We start from the raw sequence: 18,145 nt of genomic DNA on the forward strand, positions 1-18,145 counted from the left end.
CCAGGCTCCACAGCCCCCACCTTCACCACCAGAACCCCAGCCAGCTCCAAACTGCACTCTCACCACAGGGCAGCACTGGAAAGTTTCCTTTTCCTCTGTTTTCCAGTGTGGGAGCCTGACAGAGAGGTTTCCTTGGCCACCAGCAGTGGGACAGCCCTTCCACCCTCTGGGATTAGGGGTGAGCTCCCATCTTTCCTGACCAGAGACACTGCTGGCACCTCTGCCTCGACAGAATTAATTATTAGGTTTTTAACTTCCCATGCTCCAGCTTTTCCTGCCTCCCAGCACCTCCCTGAGATGGGGCTGGGCAAACAAGGGTGACTTTTTGCACTTAGAAATGACTTCAGGCTTGGAAAAATTTGCTGTCGGAAGTGTTTTGTTTTCCTTTTTGCCTCTTTGCAGTCCACGTGGGCTTGGAAAAGAGTGAATCAGAGGGTGGTTTGTGCTCACTGTGGCTACAAAGGACCTGGGGCTCCAGGCTGGAGGCTCTGATCCTGACCTGAAAGACACTTCCAGGAGGAAAAAGGTGTCCAGAGCCCGAGGGTGAGGTGATGTATGAGGACCTGGTGGTGTTGTGTGCTGGACACTGCATCTCCTCAGGGATGTCACTCTGGACACTGGGGAGAGCTCAAGAGCAGTGCCCTGCATCACAAAAACAGTCTGGGAAGTGATGCTTTAGAGTGGGAATGCCTCAAATGGAAAAAACAATCCTGGAATAGAATCATGGAATGGTTTGGATTGGAAGAGACTTTAAAGCCCGTCCAGTGCCACCCCTGCCATGGGCAGGGACACCTTCCACTGTCCCAGGGTGTGGCCCATTCAACCCGGCCTTGGGCAATTCCAGGGATCCAGGGGCAGCCACAGCTGCTCAGGGAATTCCATCCACCCTCACAGAGAAGAATTCCTGCCCAATATTCCATCTCAGTCTGACATTCCCAGTATCCAAGGTCACACACGTGACAGCTCTGCTGACAGTGTGGACAATGAAGGGAGACTTTGAACACAGAACACAAGTCCCTGTCCTTGTCCAGTGTCACAGCTGCCTCCTTCCTCTGCCCAAGGACTGTAAAGGATTAGTTCAGCCTAAGAGATTTGGATCTCTCCCTCCCTAGCCCTGTGTGATCCTCTGAACATCACACACATTCCCAATTCCTGCATTTCCTAATCCCTGCTCCCCAAATTCCAGCCCACAGCCTCTCCCTGCTGTGCCCTCTGCCCCTCAGGCACTCCCCACTCCAGGACAGCTCCTGGCTGTGTCCAGCAGGGTCTGCACTGCAGGTCAGCCCTGGTGTTCCCAGAGCCTGTCCCAGGGACTCCTGCTCGAGGCTGGACACCCCTGGAGCAGCACAAGGAAACAGCAAAGGGGAAAACTGGGAAGGAGGAGGGGTGAGCTGGGGTTAGAGGCATCTCATGGGGTCTCTTTTCTGGTGGAAATGGAGCAGGGGTGGCACAGGAAGGGAAAGGGCACAGAGGGGCAGAGGGGGAGCTGAGCAAAAAGGAGAGGGGGAAATGGAGGAGGGAGAGTTTTGTTCTCTCATGAGTTACTTCAAGCATGGAAAGGAAGCAGATGTTTGCTGTGGGGAGCCCCAGCTGCAGCCCAGCCACAGCTCCCAAGGGATGGCTGGGGAGGATGCTCTGGAATCCTGGGGTTCAGGCTGCCCTGGCACTGCATCCTCCAAGGGCCCTTTTTACACCTCTGAGTTGGGAACAGCAGGATGAGCCCCACTCAATGTTCTGTAAAATGAGAATGTCTGGTCTGTCCCACAAGTAAACAAAGGTCCTGGCAGAAATTCCCTTTGGATTAAAACTGATGCACACTGTGAGCATGAGCTGGATCCTTTGTCAGCTCCCAGAATTCTGGAATGGTTTGGGTCAGAAGGGACCTCAAAGCCCACCCAGTGCCACCCCTGCCATGGCAGGGACACCTTCCACTGTCCCAGGCTGCTCCAAGCCCCAATGTCCAACCTGGCCTTGGACACTGCCAGGGATCCAGGGACAGCCACAGCTGCTCTGGGAAAGTTGTTCCAATTCCAGCTGTTCCCTGAGCTGTTACAAACTGCACCCTGAGTGTCCAGGCTACATCTGAACCTTTCTGCTGCCTTGGAGAGCCCTTCAGTGCCAGGCTGCTGCTCCTCACCAAGATTAAAATTAGAGCTCGTGGCTGATACCTTAATCTTTCTCCTGCATAAAGCAAATACACTGATCTGGGGTGGGGCATGAGGATTCTGCTCCAGAGCTGCCTGCAGGAGTCCCTGGGACCAGGGGCTGGTGATAACACTGCCCTTCACTCTGCAACTGCTGCCAGGAGATAACAGAGCCTCTCCCTCTCCAAGGCTGTTGTGGGGATTAGGAACTGTCTCAGCAGCCTGGTGAGGTGTTGGGTGACAGCCTGACACCAAAACCAGGGCTCTGGCAGCAAGAGGGGCCCCTGGGGCAGCCGGGCCAGGGAGGGGACCAGGATGGGGAGGGAAAAGAGACTGAGGATGGGGACAGGGGCTGGGGAGGGGCCAGGCTGCAGTCCTGGCGTGCTGATCCCAACACACCACATCCATCCCATGGCACCACATCCCAGCACCATCACGGGCTGGGACATCCCCAGAGCTGCTCAGGGCCTGCATGGAGGAGCACAGACGAGTTAATTCTGGCTTTAATGGAGCTGTGTTACCCCGGGGGGGATCCCAGCCCTGTGAGCTGGGGTGGGGCTGATCCCACAGCAGTCCCAGTGGGAACTGACGGGCATGGGGGGGCCCAGAACAGCCCCCAGGCACTGCCAGAGTCCAGAGGAGCTGGGTGTCCATCAATGCCAATGTGCCTGGAGAAGGTGCCCAGCTCCCAGCTGGGGCTGGCTGCTCTCCTGGCACTGCCATTCCTGCCCTGAGGGGCTGCTGTGTCCCTGTTCCCAGCTCTGCTTCTCCAGCCCTGTCACCACAGCCTGCCCTGCTCAGCAGCCCAGGAACGTCCCCAGCTTTGGCCCTGCCATGGTCGATGTGGGCACACGAGGGGTGCAGGATTTTGGCTGTGGGAGTGACACTGCCAGGGTTTGAACACCTTGCACAGTAAATGTCCAACTCCAGAGCTCGCTCCTCTCACCTCTGGTGCCTGGTGGCAGTGTTCACCTTGCTTATTAAGGAATAATCCTAACAATATTACCATTAATCAGTTTAATTGCACTTTGTTGCCTGTGAGTGTTGGTTGTACTCCAGGCTGGGCTCAAGGCTCCATCCCATTTTCCAGTCCCTTCGCCTAAAAATACACCTAAAAAACGTGTGTACAAACCAAAGCTGCTCCTCCAGCACCACAGCCCTCACCCATGGAGGAGGACATTGCTCCTCCTAGCAAAGCCTCTGCTCACCCTGAAGGGAAGCATCCCCTGCTGCCCCCACACCTCCCTCCTTTCCACACCTGTCATGGCTCTGGCCTTGCACTGACCCAACTGCTTTGAATTCTGCCAAAAGTCACAGAGGGCAACACCCGAGAGCAGAACACCTCCATTCCTTGATGGAAACCCCAGGGGAGTGGGAGCAGAGCCTGGAGGTGTCTCCATCTGCTCCCCCCGTCCCTCCCCAGGCCAGCATTAGGGTTCTGCCAGCAGCAGTGCAGTGGATCCAGCTCCTCTCCCCACAGGTGAATTCTGCTCCTCTCCCCATGGGTATCCCCAGTTCACTTCCTTAGGGGTGGATCCAATTCCTCTCCCCATGAGTTAATCCAGTTCCCTTTCCCATGGGTGGATCAAACTCCCCTCCCCAGAACTGAATTCAGCTCCCCTCTCCACAGATGGATCCAGCTCCTCTCTCAAGGATAAATCCAGCAAGGGTGGATTCAGATCCCCTTCCCAGAAGTGGATCCAGCTCCTTTTCCACAGGTGAACTGAGGTCCCTTTCCCCATGGCTGGATCCAGTTCCCTCTCCATGGACGGATCCAGCTCCTCGTCTCGTCTCGTCTCGTCTCGTCCCGGTCCCGGTCCCATCCCATCCCATCCCATCCCATCCCATCCCATCCCATCCCATCCCATCCCATCCCATCCCTACCTTGTGACTGGAAGGAGTATCCGGGGAAGGTGCCCCCGGCCAGGCCGAGGGTCACGGTCCAGGTGAGGAGCCTCCAAGCCGTGGCCATGGTCAGCGCCGCTCGTGTCGGAGCAGGGAGATCTGTGCCGGCTGGCAGGGCGCTGTCCCCACATGTCTCTCCCTCGGCCACCCCTTATGTCCAGAGAGGAGTCCCGGGTCCCTCCGCAGGCATCCTCGGCCGCTCCGTGCTGTCCCGAGGCCGGCGGGGGTGGCAGTGCCAGGCCAGCACTGCGGGGTCAGCACGGGCTCGTCCCCAGCTCCGGCATCGCCCCTGCGGGGGAGACAGCGGGCGAGTGAAGGGATGGAGGAGAAGGACACGGGGGAACGAGGAAAACGGGATCCTGGAGAAGGCAGGAGTGGCATGGAAGGAAAGGAAAAGAGGAGAAAAGGATAGGAAGTGTTTGAGGATGAATTAACCCCATCAGCTCCTGCTCCGCCTCCCGGAGGTTCTCCCAGCTGGGATTTATTTACCTGCGGAAAGGAGCTCAGGATCAATGGGAATCCTTCACCCTGTGGCAACACCCTGGGGGAAGAGCAGCCTCAAAGTGCCCTGGGTCACCTGATCCCTTAAAGAGAGCAGGAAATAACAGCACTGGCAGGGGGTGGTGAGCAGCAACCCAGAAATCCTCTCCAGGGTTTCCCTGGATTTCAAACACACTTTCAGGACTGTCACGGCACTGAGGGAAGAGCACTTGCTCTCGGAGTGTTCTGGCTGAACCTTAAAAAGTCATGGAAAACAAAGAACCCATTCAGGGAACTCACCCTCAACCCCATCCACAAATGGATCCCGAGATTCCAATCGCATTTGTTCTTTAAAATGCTCTGCTAATTGCTCCGGTGAAAGATTCCTGGCTTGCAGAGAATTTCCACTCAGTCTGCGTCGATTACACCACGCTCACATCATGCTGGGGACTTGCACAAAGCCTGCGGGGTTTTATTCTTGTCCACCCATTCCATGAGTGTGGGATGAGTGCAGAACATCCCTCAACTCCCAGAGAATCCCAAATATGCCAGCGGTGACGCTGCAGAGCAGCCCAGCAGCCAAACCCAAACCTCCCTGCAGAGGGGGCAGATAAAATCTGCAGCAGTGGTGCAGATCCCACTTGCTGGAGCAGGGCTGGGAATGGCAGGATGAGTTCCTGGGAAAGGCAGAATGAGCTCTGGGAATGGCAGGATGAGCTCCCAGGAAAGGCAGGATGAAATCCCCGGGAATGGCAGGATGAGCTCTGGGAATGGCAGGATGAAATCCCTGGAAAGGCAGGATGAGCTCCCAGGAAAGGCAGGATGAGCTCTGAGCATGGGAAGAGGCTGGAGGTGGGAGGAGGGTGCTCTTTGCAAAGCCAGGGCCTGTGTGTGGTCCTCATCCCAGTAAGGAAAGGCTTAACCCCTGCCTTGCTCTGCCCTGGGCTGGTTTAACCAGCTCAGGGCAGGGGAGCTGGGTCCCCTCGGGATCTGCTGTGCTCCCCTTTGTGTCCTTATGGCAATCTGAATCCCTGGAAGCCAATTTCTACTCCTGCTTTCCCATCTTTACTGTGCCATGAGTGGTATTTGTGCTGCAGGGGCTTGGAATGACATCCAGCACAGCCCAGAGGTGTAGGGGAGGTACAAGGGGAAATCCAGGAGATGATTTCAGATTTAGCATGGAAGGCACAGAATGGTTTGGGTTGGGAAGGACCTTAAAGCTCATCTCGTTCCACAGGGGCAGGGACGCCTTCCACTACCTCAGGGTACTCCAGATCCTGTCCAGCCTGGCCTGGGACACTTCCAGGGATCCAGAGGCAGCTACAGCTCCTCTGGGCAACCTCACAGGGAAGAATTTCTTCCTAAAATCTCATTTAAATCTCCCTTCCTTCAGCTTAAAGCCATTAATCTAAATTAATGTTTTTCCCCCTACTAGGCAGAAACAGTAGGAGATGAAACACGCAGCTTAAAACACAATTTAGAGTTGCATAATTCAAATATTAAGATTTTTCATTGCTCATCTACTCTTAAGAATGGCCCAAGAGCCTCAGTGAGGCCTCAGTCTGGACTCCCCAGTCCCATCTGGTGCCACTTGTCAGATTTTCCCCTGCAAAACCCAGGTACAACACGATGGTGGCCTCCAAAATTGTGCATCCTGTGAGTGGCCCCGAGAATAAACTGCATGAGAGGCGAGCAACTCCCACCTTGAGCTGCTCCTTGTCTCTGGGACAGGTAAGGGGAACTAGGGAGAGGGGGAAGAGGGTTGGGGCAGGAATCCTGCCCCGTTCCACCCCCACACGAGGATGCTGAGATCTGGTGACAGCATCACCAGTGGTGCCACCCCCGGGCTGTGGCACAGCGAGGGCAGAGCCAGGACCGGGCTGGGCACGTGGGGGCTGCTCTGTGCCCACTCCTGCCTGCGGGAATTGGGCTGGAAAAGGGAGAAAGCAAAGCCCTCGCCCAAATCAGCGTTTTTCAGCATCTCCCAAATTCGAGATTCCAGCTTTTAGAGGCTGTCACGGCTCCTAGCCTTTGGAGCCCCAGCTAAAGTGTATTTTCTCCTGGGCTTCACACGGCTGAATTCCCCTGTTTTCCAGCTGTTGAATCCTTTTCCTCCAGGCTGTCGTCGCTTCCCGTCCCCCCCCCAGCCTGTCCGTGTCCCCCCTGCCCTTCCCCTCCATCCCGGCTGCTCAGCATCCCCCGGAACAGCGGCCGGGAAGGCGCCAGGAGCCCGCAGCCTTGACCTTGGGGGAAGGAGGCGCGTTGGGAGCAGCACAAGGCAGGAATTCCAGCTGCAAAAATTCCTGCGGGCCGGGCTGGGGGGGGGGGGGAAGGGCCCGGCTGCGATCCCTCCCTGCAGGCAGCGGGGAAAACACGGCCCCTTCCCAGCGGTGCTTCCTTCCCAAAGGCCGGGGAGCAGGCGGAGGAAGGAGCAGAGAGCCGGAGGAGCGCGGTGCTTCCACTTCCATCCCTGTCCAGTTTTCCATAACCTCACTTTGCCGCTTCGCTCCGGACAACCCCGAGGATCGCGGAGCCCCCGCGGGACACGGGGATCGCACGGGCCGGGCTGGGGGAGCTCGGGGACAGCTCGGGGACAGCTCGGGGACAGCTCGGGGACACGGCGTGACCTCTCCGGTCTCGTGCCTCCCTCGCTTGGGCCGCTTCCGATTTGCTCCTTCCCAAGGAATTCGCTGTCCTTGGCAGGCTCGGCTCGGGCTGACGCTCCCGGCTCCCGGTGCCAAGGGTGGCTTTAGCCCAGCGACACCGGGGACGATGCCACCGCAGCGGCCAGGTCACCTCCTGCCACCCCAAAACCCCCGGGAGGGGAGGGGCTGGGCAAAGGGGATAAAATTCCAGCTGGAATGGAGCGAAAAGAGAAGAGAAGAAGGAGCGAGGCAGATGAGAACTGTTCCTAATTTCAGCCGCGGCGCTGCAGACAGAATTCCCTGAAAGCGCGGCTGCTTGGCCGCTGCAGGGGCAGCGCCAGGGGAAGGTAATAGGAAGCAGATGGGCTCTGCTCGGGGCCAAGAGGAAGGTTCAAGGTGCCTCCTAGTGCAGGGAAGAGGAATTTAACTGCTTTTAAAGATGCAGGGCCCGGCTGCTTCCAGGTTTCTCATCCAACTTTTGCAAATTATGAGCTCAGGTGTCCTTTTTCCTTTTTTTTTTTTTTTTTTTTTTTTTTTTTTCTTGAGGGGGAAATAAATACAAACACAGATTTCTGCTTCCAGCTTGCCCCGCAGGGAGGAAATACTTTTAGTGCACCCTCAGTCAGGCCTTCCACTGACATCTTCCCTTCCAGACATGGGAGAACTGGGAGCACTGGGAGCACTGGAGAAGTGAGAGCAGCACCCCAGTGGGAGCACTGGGAACAGTGGGATCGGTGAGAAAGCAGTGGGAAAACAGTGAGAGCAAGACCCCACAGCTGCACCACTCCAACAGCATTTCTGGGCTGTGTTATTTTAAGGAATGAAAGCCTCAGTGTTAATTTATTCTGTAAAATGGGGAATTGACATCACCCCATAACCCCACTGGGGCTATCGGGGTTATCATGGGGCCACATCCCACAGCTTGGTCCCTTTTTGGCCCCAGGTGCCCTCTGCCCCTCCCAAGGGGCTGAGCAGCACCTCAGCCCCACAGCAGCCCTGGCAGCCCCCACAAAGAGCACCACAGGGGTTTCTGCTCCTCCAGCTGCTCCAGCCTGGGACTTGTTCCACCAGGTCAGAGTTTATCTCTGGGGTGAAGAGCTGTGAGCCCTGGGCTGGCTCCACGGGCCTCATTTCCTATGGAATCCAAGTTAAACACAGCAGGGACTGCAGGGCACCGGGATTTGTGGCTCGGGGGCTGTGCCAGGGCAGTGAGGGCACTTGGCAGCAGCAGCACCAGGTTTTTCAGGCTTTCTCACCACCCACATGGATCCCCTGCTACCCACAGAGGGCTCTTTTTTACTGCTGGGGTCCCAGGACACACAACAGCCCCTTATTGCCTGTAGCTCCAGGATATTGATCCCAAAGTCACCCGATAAACAGTCCCCCTGTCACCTGCCATCGCTGCTTCATGAACGGCCACAGGTTTGGCTGCAAAGCCTCAGCTGGAATTGACTTTGACCCTTCCAGTGGAGAAATTTTTCCTCATATCCAATCTGAACATCTCCCGGGGCAATTTGAGGCTGTGTTCTCTCCTCCTGTCCCTGTTCCCTGAGACCAGAGCCTGACCCCCCCCGGCTGTCCCCTCCTGTCAGGGAGTTGTGCAGAACCACAAGGGCCCCCCTGAGCCTCCTTTTCTCCAGCCTGAGCCTCCCCAGCTCCCTCAGCTGCTCCTGGGACTCCAGAATCACAGAATCAAAGATTTGTGCATAGAACCATGGAATACCCTGAGCTGGATCCCTCAGGGATGATGAGTGCAGCCCCTGTCCCTGCACAGACCCCCCAACAATCCCACCCTGAGCATCCCTGAGAGCGCTGTCCAAACGCTCCTGGAGCTCTGGCAGCCTTGGGGCCGGGACCATTCCCTGGGGAGCCTGGGCAGTGCCCAGCACCCTCGGGGGGAAGAACCTTTCCCTGAGCTCCATGCCAAGCCCTGGCACAGCTCCAGCCCTTCCTGGGCTCCTGGCCCTGGCCCAGAGCAGAGCTCAGCCCCTGCCCCTCTGCCTCCCCTCGGGAGGAGCTGCAGCCCCCGAGGAGTCTCCCCTCAGTCTCCTCTGCTCCAGCTGAACGAGCCAAGTGCCCTCAGCTGCTCCTCAGAGCTTCCCCAGCTCCGTGTCCCGCCTTTGGACATTCTCCAACACCTCTGGGTCCTTCTGATCTTGTGGTGCCCAAGGTGCCCCCAGCACTGGAGGTGAGGCTGCCCCAGTGCAGAGCAGAGTGGGACAATCCCTGCCTGGCCCGGTTGGTGATGTTCAAACCCTTCTCATCTCATCTCTACATCCCTGCTCCTCCTCACCCCTCTCTCTGGCAGGGGCAGGTCTCTCACAGCTGCTGCTGCATTTCTGTGTTTGCTGCCGCCTGGGGGGGTCTCACCCGCTGCACCCCCCGGGGCCCTGGGTGTTCCGTGCGTGCTCAGCCACCACCCAGCTCCCAGCTCCCAGCTCCCAGGTCCTGGCAGGTCCCTGCACGTTCCTGAGGATGGAATAAACAGCCCCGCTCCCCTCACCGCCCGCTCCTCCGCAGCACAGGGTGAGCACGTGGGGGATGCAAAGCTGTCCCAGAGACCTCCCCGGCTTCCAGCAGGAGAACGTCCTGATATTCCCGACAAAATATTTGGCTGGGCTGCCAAGTGGAAAACATGCTGAGCTGCAGATGGCAGAAGTCTCCCCGCAGTCATCTTGCCAGCACGACACGACTTCCACTGGGAAGTCATTTCTCAGCTCTAGGGCAGCACAAGGGGTTAAACCCACAGAAATCAGCATTTCTACTGCCAGGAGCATCTGCAAGCTGTGAGAAAGGGGTTAAAGTCACAGGTCTGCAGAACACAAAATAAGAACTTGAGCCATAATCTGCTTTGCTGCTCCAAGCGTGGCCTCTCTGGGGCCACGGCGAGTGAAGAATTAGAAACATGGAGTTATCCCTGTTCCCAGAACCCTGCAGCCTCCAGCCCTGGGACGGTTCCTGACTGCACAGCCACCCTTTGGCTGCCCTGCAACCCCGCTGCTCGCCCCTGCCACCAATCCCACCTGGTGCAATGCCAGCTCTGCCTGTCCCCTCCCTGCTGAGCCCCTCGGGGCTGGGAGGGGGCTCAGGATGCTCAGTGCAGCCCCCCTTGCTGGGAGGGCTGATCCACCTCACCCCAAGAGCTGTTCTTTTCTCACCCCAGTGACTGCAGGTCTGATTTCATCTCCCCAGGAGGGGAGATGCCCTTTTCACACCGTGCAAATCAGATCCAACCCCATCTAAAGGTGCTCCCCAGCAATGTGGGAAATGCAGACCGGCACTGCCAGTGTGACCCTGAGAGACGAGGGGTCTGATCAGGGCTCTCTGCCCCCTGACAGCACCCCAGTGCCAGCCTGGGTGCCAGGGGCACATTCTCCCTGCCTTTGGACCACCAGCTCCCTGTTCCAGGCTGTCTGTGGTGCTCCACAGCCGGCCCTGCTGTGCTCTGGCCGGGCACACCCTGCATCCCTTTGTACAGCAGCTTCACGGGGCTTTGGGCTCACTCCAGCACTGTGTGGGAGGACGGCTTTTTTTTTCAAAAACACGAGAATTATTTTACAATTCAGTGCGATCTTGGTGAGGAAAGGGCTGAACTCCCCCCTTGCTCCTCTCCAAAACCTGTAATTTTGCCAGCAAAGGGGCAAAAGAGGCCCATGCCAAAGGCAGGGCAGGGAGAGCAGAGCTGGGAGCAGCGACCTCGCTCTGACACCGCCTGCTTGGCTCTCTGGAAATCCTATCCCTGTGTTACATAAGGACCTGGCCCTATCTGGAACGCCGGGGTCACTGCACTTCTCCAAGTGTGGTAAAATGCTCGGAGGTCCTCAGCAGGAAAGCAGGAGGGAAATGCCAGCTCGGATCCTGCTTGGGATGGGCAGCTGGGCTTGGCATAGGGCTGAGCCCTGCTGGAGCTGCCAGGGCAGTGCCACAGCTCCAGCCCCACGGAAGGTGGGCACTGAGATTCCCAGTGCTCCCATCCTGGGACTCCTCCTGCTTTCGGGAGAGGACTCCACCAGGCAGGTCCACTCTCAGACAGGACTTATGCAATAGTTTGGAGCCTCTCCATGTGACCCAGACTTGCTGGCTCTCTGCCATCGCTCTCCTCACTGACTCCAGCCAGGCACAGAGCAGGATTAGAGAGAGACCAGGCAGTCATTAACGGGGTGCCAGTAATTAACCCAGTGCCAGTCATTAACGGAGGGTACCAGTCATTAACAGAGCACATTCCCCACCACACAGGGCCCTGCCAGTGACACACACGCCCCATGAGTGAAGGGACACACGTGTCACCCACATGGGCACAGCTGCAGCTGCTCGTGTGCATGGGGATGGGGATACTGGGGTTTGTATGGGGATTAACTGCTCTTTGCACATGGATACGCTTACCTACATGTGATAACGTTATCAGCATGGGGATACACACGATTTGCATGGGAAGACACAATATCTGCATGGGGATAGACATTATCTGCACATGGATACATGTTATCTGCATGTGATAACATGTTATCAGCATGGGATACACGCTATCTGCATGGAATAGATCTTATCTGCATGAGGATAGACATTATCTGCACATGGATACAACCTGTGTTATCTGCATGTGATAACACACTATCAGCATGAGGATACACACGATTTGCATGGGGATACACACTATTGCATGGGGATAGATGTTATCTGACATGGATAACACGTTATCTGCACGTTGATAACACTTGATCTGCACACACTACCTGCAGACAGGTGTGATGCCCACACCCCCTGTGCGCTGCCATCCCACAGATATTCCATGCCCAAAAGCCATTTTTATACCTGGCATCTCTGTGGCAACCTTTGCCTCCATGAAATGCTCCCTCTCTGTGGGGTTCAGCACAGCCAGGAGAGAATCCAGAACCTCCTGGGCCTGTGCACAGGCAGCTCTCCCTGTGCTCCTGCTGCTCCTCCCAGCACGGAGCAGCACCAGGGCTCTGCCAGGAAAGGGCTCTGGGAAAGGCCGGGAGTGCTCACACCTTGGAGTGGGCAGGGGAGCAAAGCCATGTCCATCCCGGCAGGGCCAGATCTCATCTCCATCCTGGCAGGGCTCTCTCCTCTCCATCCCGGCAGGGTTGGTTCTCATCTCCATCCTGGCAGGGCTCTCTCCCCTCTCCACCCCGGCAGGACTCTCCCTTCTCCATCCCGGCAGGGCTGGATTCTCTCTCCATCCCGGCAGGGCTGGATTCTCTCTCCACCCCGGCAGGGCTCTCTCCTCTCCATCCCGGCAGGGTTGGATTCTGTGTCCATCCCGGCAGGGTTGGATTCTGTGTCCATCCCGGCAGGGTTGGCTCCCGCAGCTCCCCTGCCCCAGTCCCGGTGCTTACACAACCCAGCCCCGCAGGGCTCCGAGCCCTGGGCTTGCACAAAGACAAACACGGAGCTGTGCCAGCACCGAGCTGTGCCAGCACCGAGCTGTGCTCACCTGCGTCACCACCCCGGCCCTCTCCAGGACGGAGCTGCTCCGTGCTGGGAGTCCCAGCTGAGGCACGAGCGTGGTTGATGTGGTTTGTGCAGTTCCAGCTCACATCAGCTGTCACAGCTCTCACACACCAAGTGTTGCACCTGAAATTTGGCTTTTCATCAGCCAGGCTGCAGGACAGGGTTGTACCCCAATCACAGATGTTTGGGTGAGAAAGGATCTTAAAGCTCATTTAGTTCCATTTCCCTGCCATGGCAGGGACACCTTGCACTGTCCCAGGCTGCTCCAATCCCAATGTCCAGCCTGGCCTTGGACACTGCCAGGGATCCAGGGGCAGCCACAGCTGCTCTGGGCACCCCGTGCCAGGGCCTCACTGCTCTCACAGTCGACAAAGATGTGTCTGGTTATCAGGCTGGACGTGCTACAGGGGAGGGCACAGTCCCCCTACAGCCCTAGGTGCCACACCTCGTGCATCCACAGTCTCAGGCTGGAGTTGGAGAGACAGGAGAACTCTGCTGAGCTTCCCAAGAAAAGCCTCTGAGGTGATTCCTGCTGCCCAGCAGAGCTGTGAGAAGCCCTGAGGGCCCTGCAGTGAGCCTGAGGCTCCTTCTGTCACTGTCACAGCACAGCCTCATCCAACTCTGCCCCCAGCCCTGGCCAGGGGGACAGACCCACAGCATGGCCCAGCTCCAGCTCCCCTCGGGCTGAGCTGGTCCTGCCAGGCTGAATTAAAGAATAAGTGACATTGGAAGGGACACGAGGGGGTCTCTGGTCCCATCTCACTCCTGAACTGGGTCACCTTTGATGTTAGATCAGGACCACACAGCCCAGCCTGTCCCAGAGGGTCACAGGAGTGGCTCAGAGGAAATGCAGGGAGCTGTGGAGTGGGAAAGCCAATATGGACCTCCCTGTCCTCCCAGGAAAGCAGAGCCAGTCAGAGAAGTGCCATCCTGCTGACACAGAGGAAGTGTTCCTTCCACATCAGGACAAACCAGGGAGGGATTTGGTGCCAGCCAAGGCCGTGGCATCACCCCCAGGTGACCCCAGGGTCCCCTCAGTGCCAGGCAGTGACCATGGCAGAGGCACCCACAGCCCCAGGACAGGTGACCCCAGGCCAGGGGAGCCCTGCAGGGCCAGGGAGGCCTCCTGTGGGATGAAGCCTTGCAGAAAACTTCAGCTGTGGAACCCCTCCAGCCCTTACAGACCTGCAGCTCATGCCCAGGCTCTGGCTCCTTGGGAGCTCTGGGAGATCTGCTGGGCAGAAATTTTGGGCCCTTTTCCCCTCCCTGCAGGTTCTTTACTCAGGGAAACTTGGCTCAGGTGGTGTGGGATGCAGCTCCTTCATCCACAGCCGGGGAATGAAGAGTCCCTAACCCTGATGGGACTGAACTCATCCTTTGCACTTTCATTTTGGTCAAAGCCACTCCCACCAAAGTCACAAATACCACAGGAGGAGGCCAGGACTTCACCTGCCAGTTTAGCTCATTTGGGACCAACATCTAGGAGTGTTTGAGTTCAAAAAGTCCTGCAGGACTGCACAGGAATAGATTCATTTTAGATAATTTTTCCTTTTAAATTAAGCTACCATATAAGAGTAGGAACCCAATATTGATAATGGGTGATAAACAGAAGTGCAAAGCTGTGGATGTCCCATCCTTGGCAGTGTCCAAGGCCAGGTTGGACAGGGTTTGGAGCAATGTGGGACAGTGGAAGGTGTCCCTGCCCATGGCAGGAGTGGGACTGGATGAGCTTTAAGGTTCCTTCCAACCCAAACCATTCCATGATTTCATGAAAGATGCTGAATAGTCAGACATGGAATATTCCAAGCATTTCCCAGCCTGGGAGGATGCAGAAGGTGAGAGAGGAGCAGCAATGGAGCAGCTGGATGGACACCCTGCACTTCACACGTGCACTGGTGTTGCTCCACTGAAGTCAGACAGAGCTAAAATATTCCAGCAGTTTCCCAGTGGAGACTCTCCCAATCCTTCAGTTGGCTGCAGACTTCATTGAAGGCTCTCACAGAAACCAAGATGGGAAAATTGGCTTGGATGGTGTCTCTTTAAACCTCCCTCAGTGCTGGAAAACAAGGCTGCAGGTTTTCCATGTGTCTCTCTCCGACCTGCTCACAGATTCCTGGGAAATGTTTGTAACTCCTCGCCCTGCAAACATTTCCTACAGTGGTGGGGTCAGGCAAAGTCCTCTCTGCCTTGTGTGTCCTCAGCACATCTGAGCTGACATCACCCAGCCAACTGCTTCTGAAAACGTGACGGATTTGGTCCCAATTCTGTTTGTTTGAAGCTCATTTTGTGTTAACCCAAGACCGAGGCAGGACAGGACGTGACAAACACATCCTGCAGTGCTCCCAGCTCCCAAGGAATTCATTGCTGGAAACTTGGCAAGAAAAGTGGGGTTTGGAATGGGGGGTTTCAGATAAGCTGGAGATCAGGGTTTGCATGGAATCATCCCTGGGTGCATCCTGTGCTCAGGGCCCTCCATGGAGCTGCAGGGCCCAGGCTGTGCCTGGAGCAGGATTCCATGGAATGGTGAGAACAGCAGCTCCTCCCCAGCAGTCCCTGGGTGGCCTGGAGCCATGGGTGATAAGAGAGCCTCTCATGTTTCAGGTTGGAGGAACAGACACTGTTTATGTTGAGCAGCACCACCTTCCTCCCCTCCGGGCTCCTCTTCAGCCTCTCGGCGGCTGCTCAGCCCCGGCTTATCGGGGCCAAACGTGCCAAACGAAACAGCTCAGCCCCCCGGCCCCATCCGGGCAGAGCTGATTTGCAGGAGATGACAGCACCTTTCCCACCCCAGCCCTGCAGCACCGCGTGGGGAATGCGGCTGGAGCCGCCCCAAGAGGCGCCGGGAGGTTTTGGGATTTGGGGAGGAGGAGGAGGGAGCACAGGGTGCTGCCCTGGGAGGTTTTTGGGATGTGAGGAGGAGGAGGAGGGAGCACAGGGTGCTGCCCTGGGAGGTTTTTGGGATGTGAGGAGGAGGAGGAGGGAGCACAGGGTGCTGCCCTGGGAGGTTTTTGGGATGTGAGGAGGAGGAGGAGGGAGCACACGGTGCTGCCCTGGGAGGTTTTTGGGATGTGAGGAGGAGGAGGAGGGGGCACAGGGCGCTGCCCTGGGAGGTTTTTGGGATGTGAGGAGGAGGAGGAGGGGGCACAGGGCGCTGCCCTGGGAGGTTTTTGGGATGTGAGGAGGAGGAGGGGAGCCCCGGGGCCAAGCAGGACCAGCGGGAGGCTGAGGATGGAGCAAGTGGAGCACTGAGCACGTTCCATATATGGAGAAACTTTGGGAACAACCTCCCAAGGACCAGGGGAAGCCTCAGTGATGGAGGCATCTCGGAGCAGTCCTGGTCCCAACTCAGGGAACATCCCTGGGAACCACCTGGGTGTCCCATGGATCATCTCCCCTCCCACCCTGGGCAGCGTGGGGGAGAGCAGAGGGGAACAAAGCTCCCCAAAGCCCTCCCTGGCCTGCCCAGCCCTGCCCTGCATCCCACCCTGGCACCACTGGGTGCTGCCAACGAGAATAAGACCGAGCACGATCAGAACCAGAGCTGTGCTGGGGCAGAGCCATCCCCAGCACCGGGGATATTGGCAGGGATTGCAGCAGGAACACAAAAAAACCCCTGAGGTTTTGCATCTTGACCACAAAAAAGTCGCCAAAGTTGGGCCTTGGTGTGAAATGTGACATTTTGCTGCACTGGGTACCTGCTCCCAGCACAGCTCCACACTTCCCTCTTGGTTCTTCCCCTCGGGAAGATATTTGCCAAGGTTATTTTATAAACTCCTTTCTATTTATAGCCCAGCTCCTTCAGCTCTAATGAGATAATCTTCTGGCATCTCACCATCACTAATATTTACTTTGATGTTTAAAATAACATCTTCTGAGGGATCGATTTTTTTTTTTAAATTTGAAAAAAAACCCCACCACCTTTAGAACATAACCAAAGCAAAGCAAGAAACGAGCAGAGCAGTGGGGCCGAGCTCCTGGGGACGCACACGGAGTCAGTGACACTGCAAGATTTCAGGGCAGACTCTTTATAATCCTGTGAGCACATCAGGAGGGAGAGAGGCATTGGCAGCTCCTGAAGATGGAGAGAGAGACAGGGAGAGAGGCAGAGGGAGCGCGGGCTGTGTTTATTCTCAGGAATGAAGGCAGCAAGGAACGTTTCATTCTGCAGCACGGCTTGGAGCTGCTGCTCTCTGTAATTGAGAGCTTGGCCCCGGGCAGCTCAGCAGAGGAGATTTGGGGTTTAGAGCAGCAAACATTCGATGCCTGGGTTAATACAATTAAAGAAGTGCGGCCGAGAGGGGCTGGGGGAGGCTAGGGAGGCAGCGCACGGGATCCCGGCTCTGCTGCCTGCAGCCACTCTGAAACACAAGCCTGCGTTTTTATGGAAACTCTGAATGTTGGAGAAGGGTGAACATGGTTTTCATTCTCATAAATGTTTTTCCAGCGTGCAAAGCTCTCCGGGCTCATTCCTTCTCCAGGGAGACGGTTCTGATTTCAAAGAACATTTGCGTTCCCTCCACCCCAGACCACCCCACTCCAACCTCAAAGAGTCTCCTCTGGAAAAATTATTTAAAGAGCGTTTTACCTTTTCGAGTGCTTTCCCTTCTTTCTTCTTTTTTTTTTCCCCCTTTTAATTCCTTCAGTTTCTCTCTCTCTCTCTCTTTTTTTTTTTCCTCTTCTTTTTCCCAGCAGCAGCCAAAAGCTCCTCTCTCCCCCTCAGCCCTGCGCGTGTCAGAAAGTTTCCAGGCTGAGGGTTTGTGTCGCCTTCCTTAAGAACCTTCTTCTGTCAGACCCAGGCAGAGCTGGAGTTGGAGGCTTTGCTAAAAAGTCTCCTTTCAGGAAGTGAGCAGTAATAAGAGAGCAGCTCGGAGGCAGCACATGGATAGGGGCTGCTCAAGAAAAAAAAAAAAGAAAGAAAGAAAGAAAGAAAAAACTTTGCTCAGGAATTTTGCCAGGATTATCCAAAAGAAAAAAAAAACAAACAAAAAACAAAAAACAAAACCCCCCAAAAATTAAAAAAAAAATAAAAAAAAAAAATCCCCAAACCCACAAGGCTGGAAAAGTCCCGCCCGGACTGCTGACATCAGTGCAGAAGGCAGGTCTTGGCTGGAGCACTATAAAACTAATCAGCCTTTCTGTGGAGGAGCAGGGAGGGAGCTGGGGCAGCCCGGGAGGCGATGCCGGCGGCTCCCCTGTGGATAAATCCCAGGAAAAGCCCTAAAGCAAAGAGGCCGTGCTGATAGTAGCACACAAAGCAGATAAAGCAAACCTCCATTGGTTTTGGTTTGGTTCTTTTTTTCCCCCCAACAACAAACACCACTCCCATCCTTCATTTTAACCGGAGCTTTCCAAATGCTTTTAAAAACCCAGGAGTGTGTGAAGAAATGGCCTGAAAGGCTCCACAGCAATGGCAGGGACTGGCTTTGAAGGGAATAAAAGCCCTCGAGAATCGGGCAGTGTTTTCACAAGTCCCTTCCCTCTGCAGTTACATCATTCCTG

General features: G+C 56.2%; 1 protein-coding gene across 1 annotated transcript in view; it reads right to left on the reverse strand.

The window, feature by feature from the left end:
- Nucleotides 1–17,555, reverse strand: part of ADAMTS10 (ADAM metallopeptidase with thrombospondin type 1 motif 10) — a 63,167-nt gene extending 45,612 nt beyond the window's left edge. The window contains exons 1-2 of the mRNA XM_088179080.1: nt 17,232–17,555; nt 4,029–4,338 (exon numbers count right to left, since the gene is read on the reverse strand). Coding sequence (XP_088035206.1) covers nt 4,029–4,116 — 88 coding nt within the window. The 5' untranslated portion in view covers nt 4,117–4,338; nt 17,232–17,555. The remainder of the gene's footprint in view (nt 1–4,028; nt 4,339–17,231) is intronic.
- Between the last annotated feature and the right edge of the window lie 590 nt (nt 17,556–18,145).

Source organism: Sturnus vulgaris, chromosome 26, assembly GCF_052056855.1.
Source record: "Sturnus vulgaris isolate bStuVul1 chromosome 26, bStuVul1.hap1, whole genome shotgun sequence".
In the NCBI taxonomy this organism is placed as follows: domain Eukaryota; kingdom Metazoa; phylum Chordata; class Aves; order Passeriformes; family Sturnidae; genus Sturnus; species Sturnus vulgaris.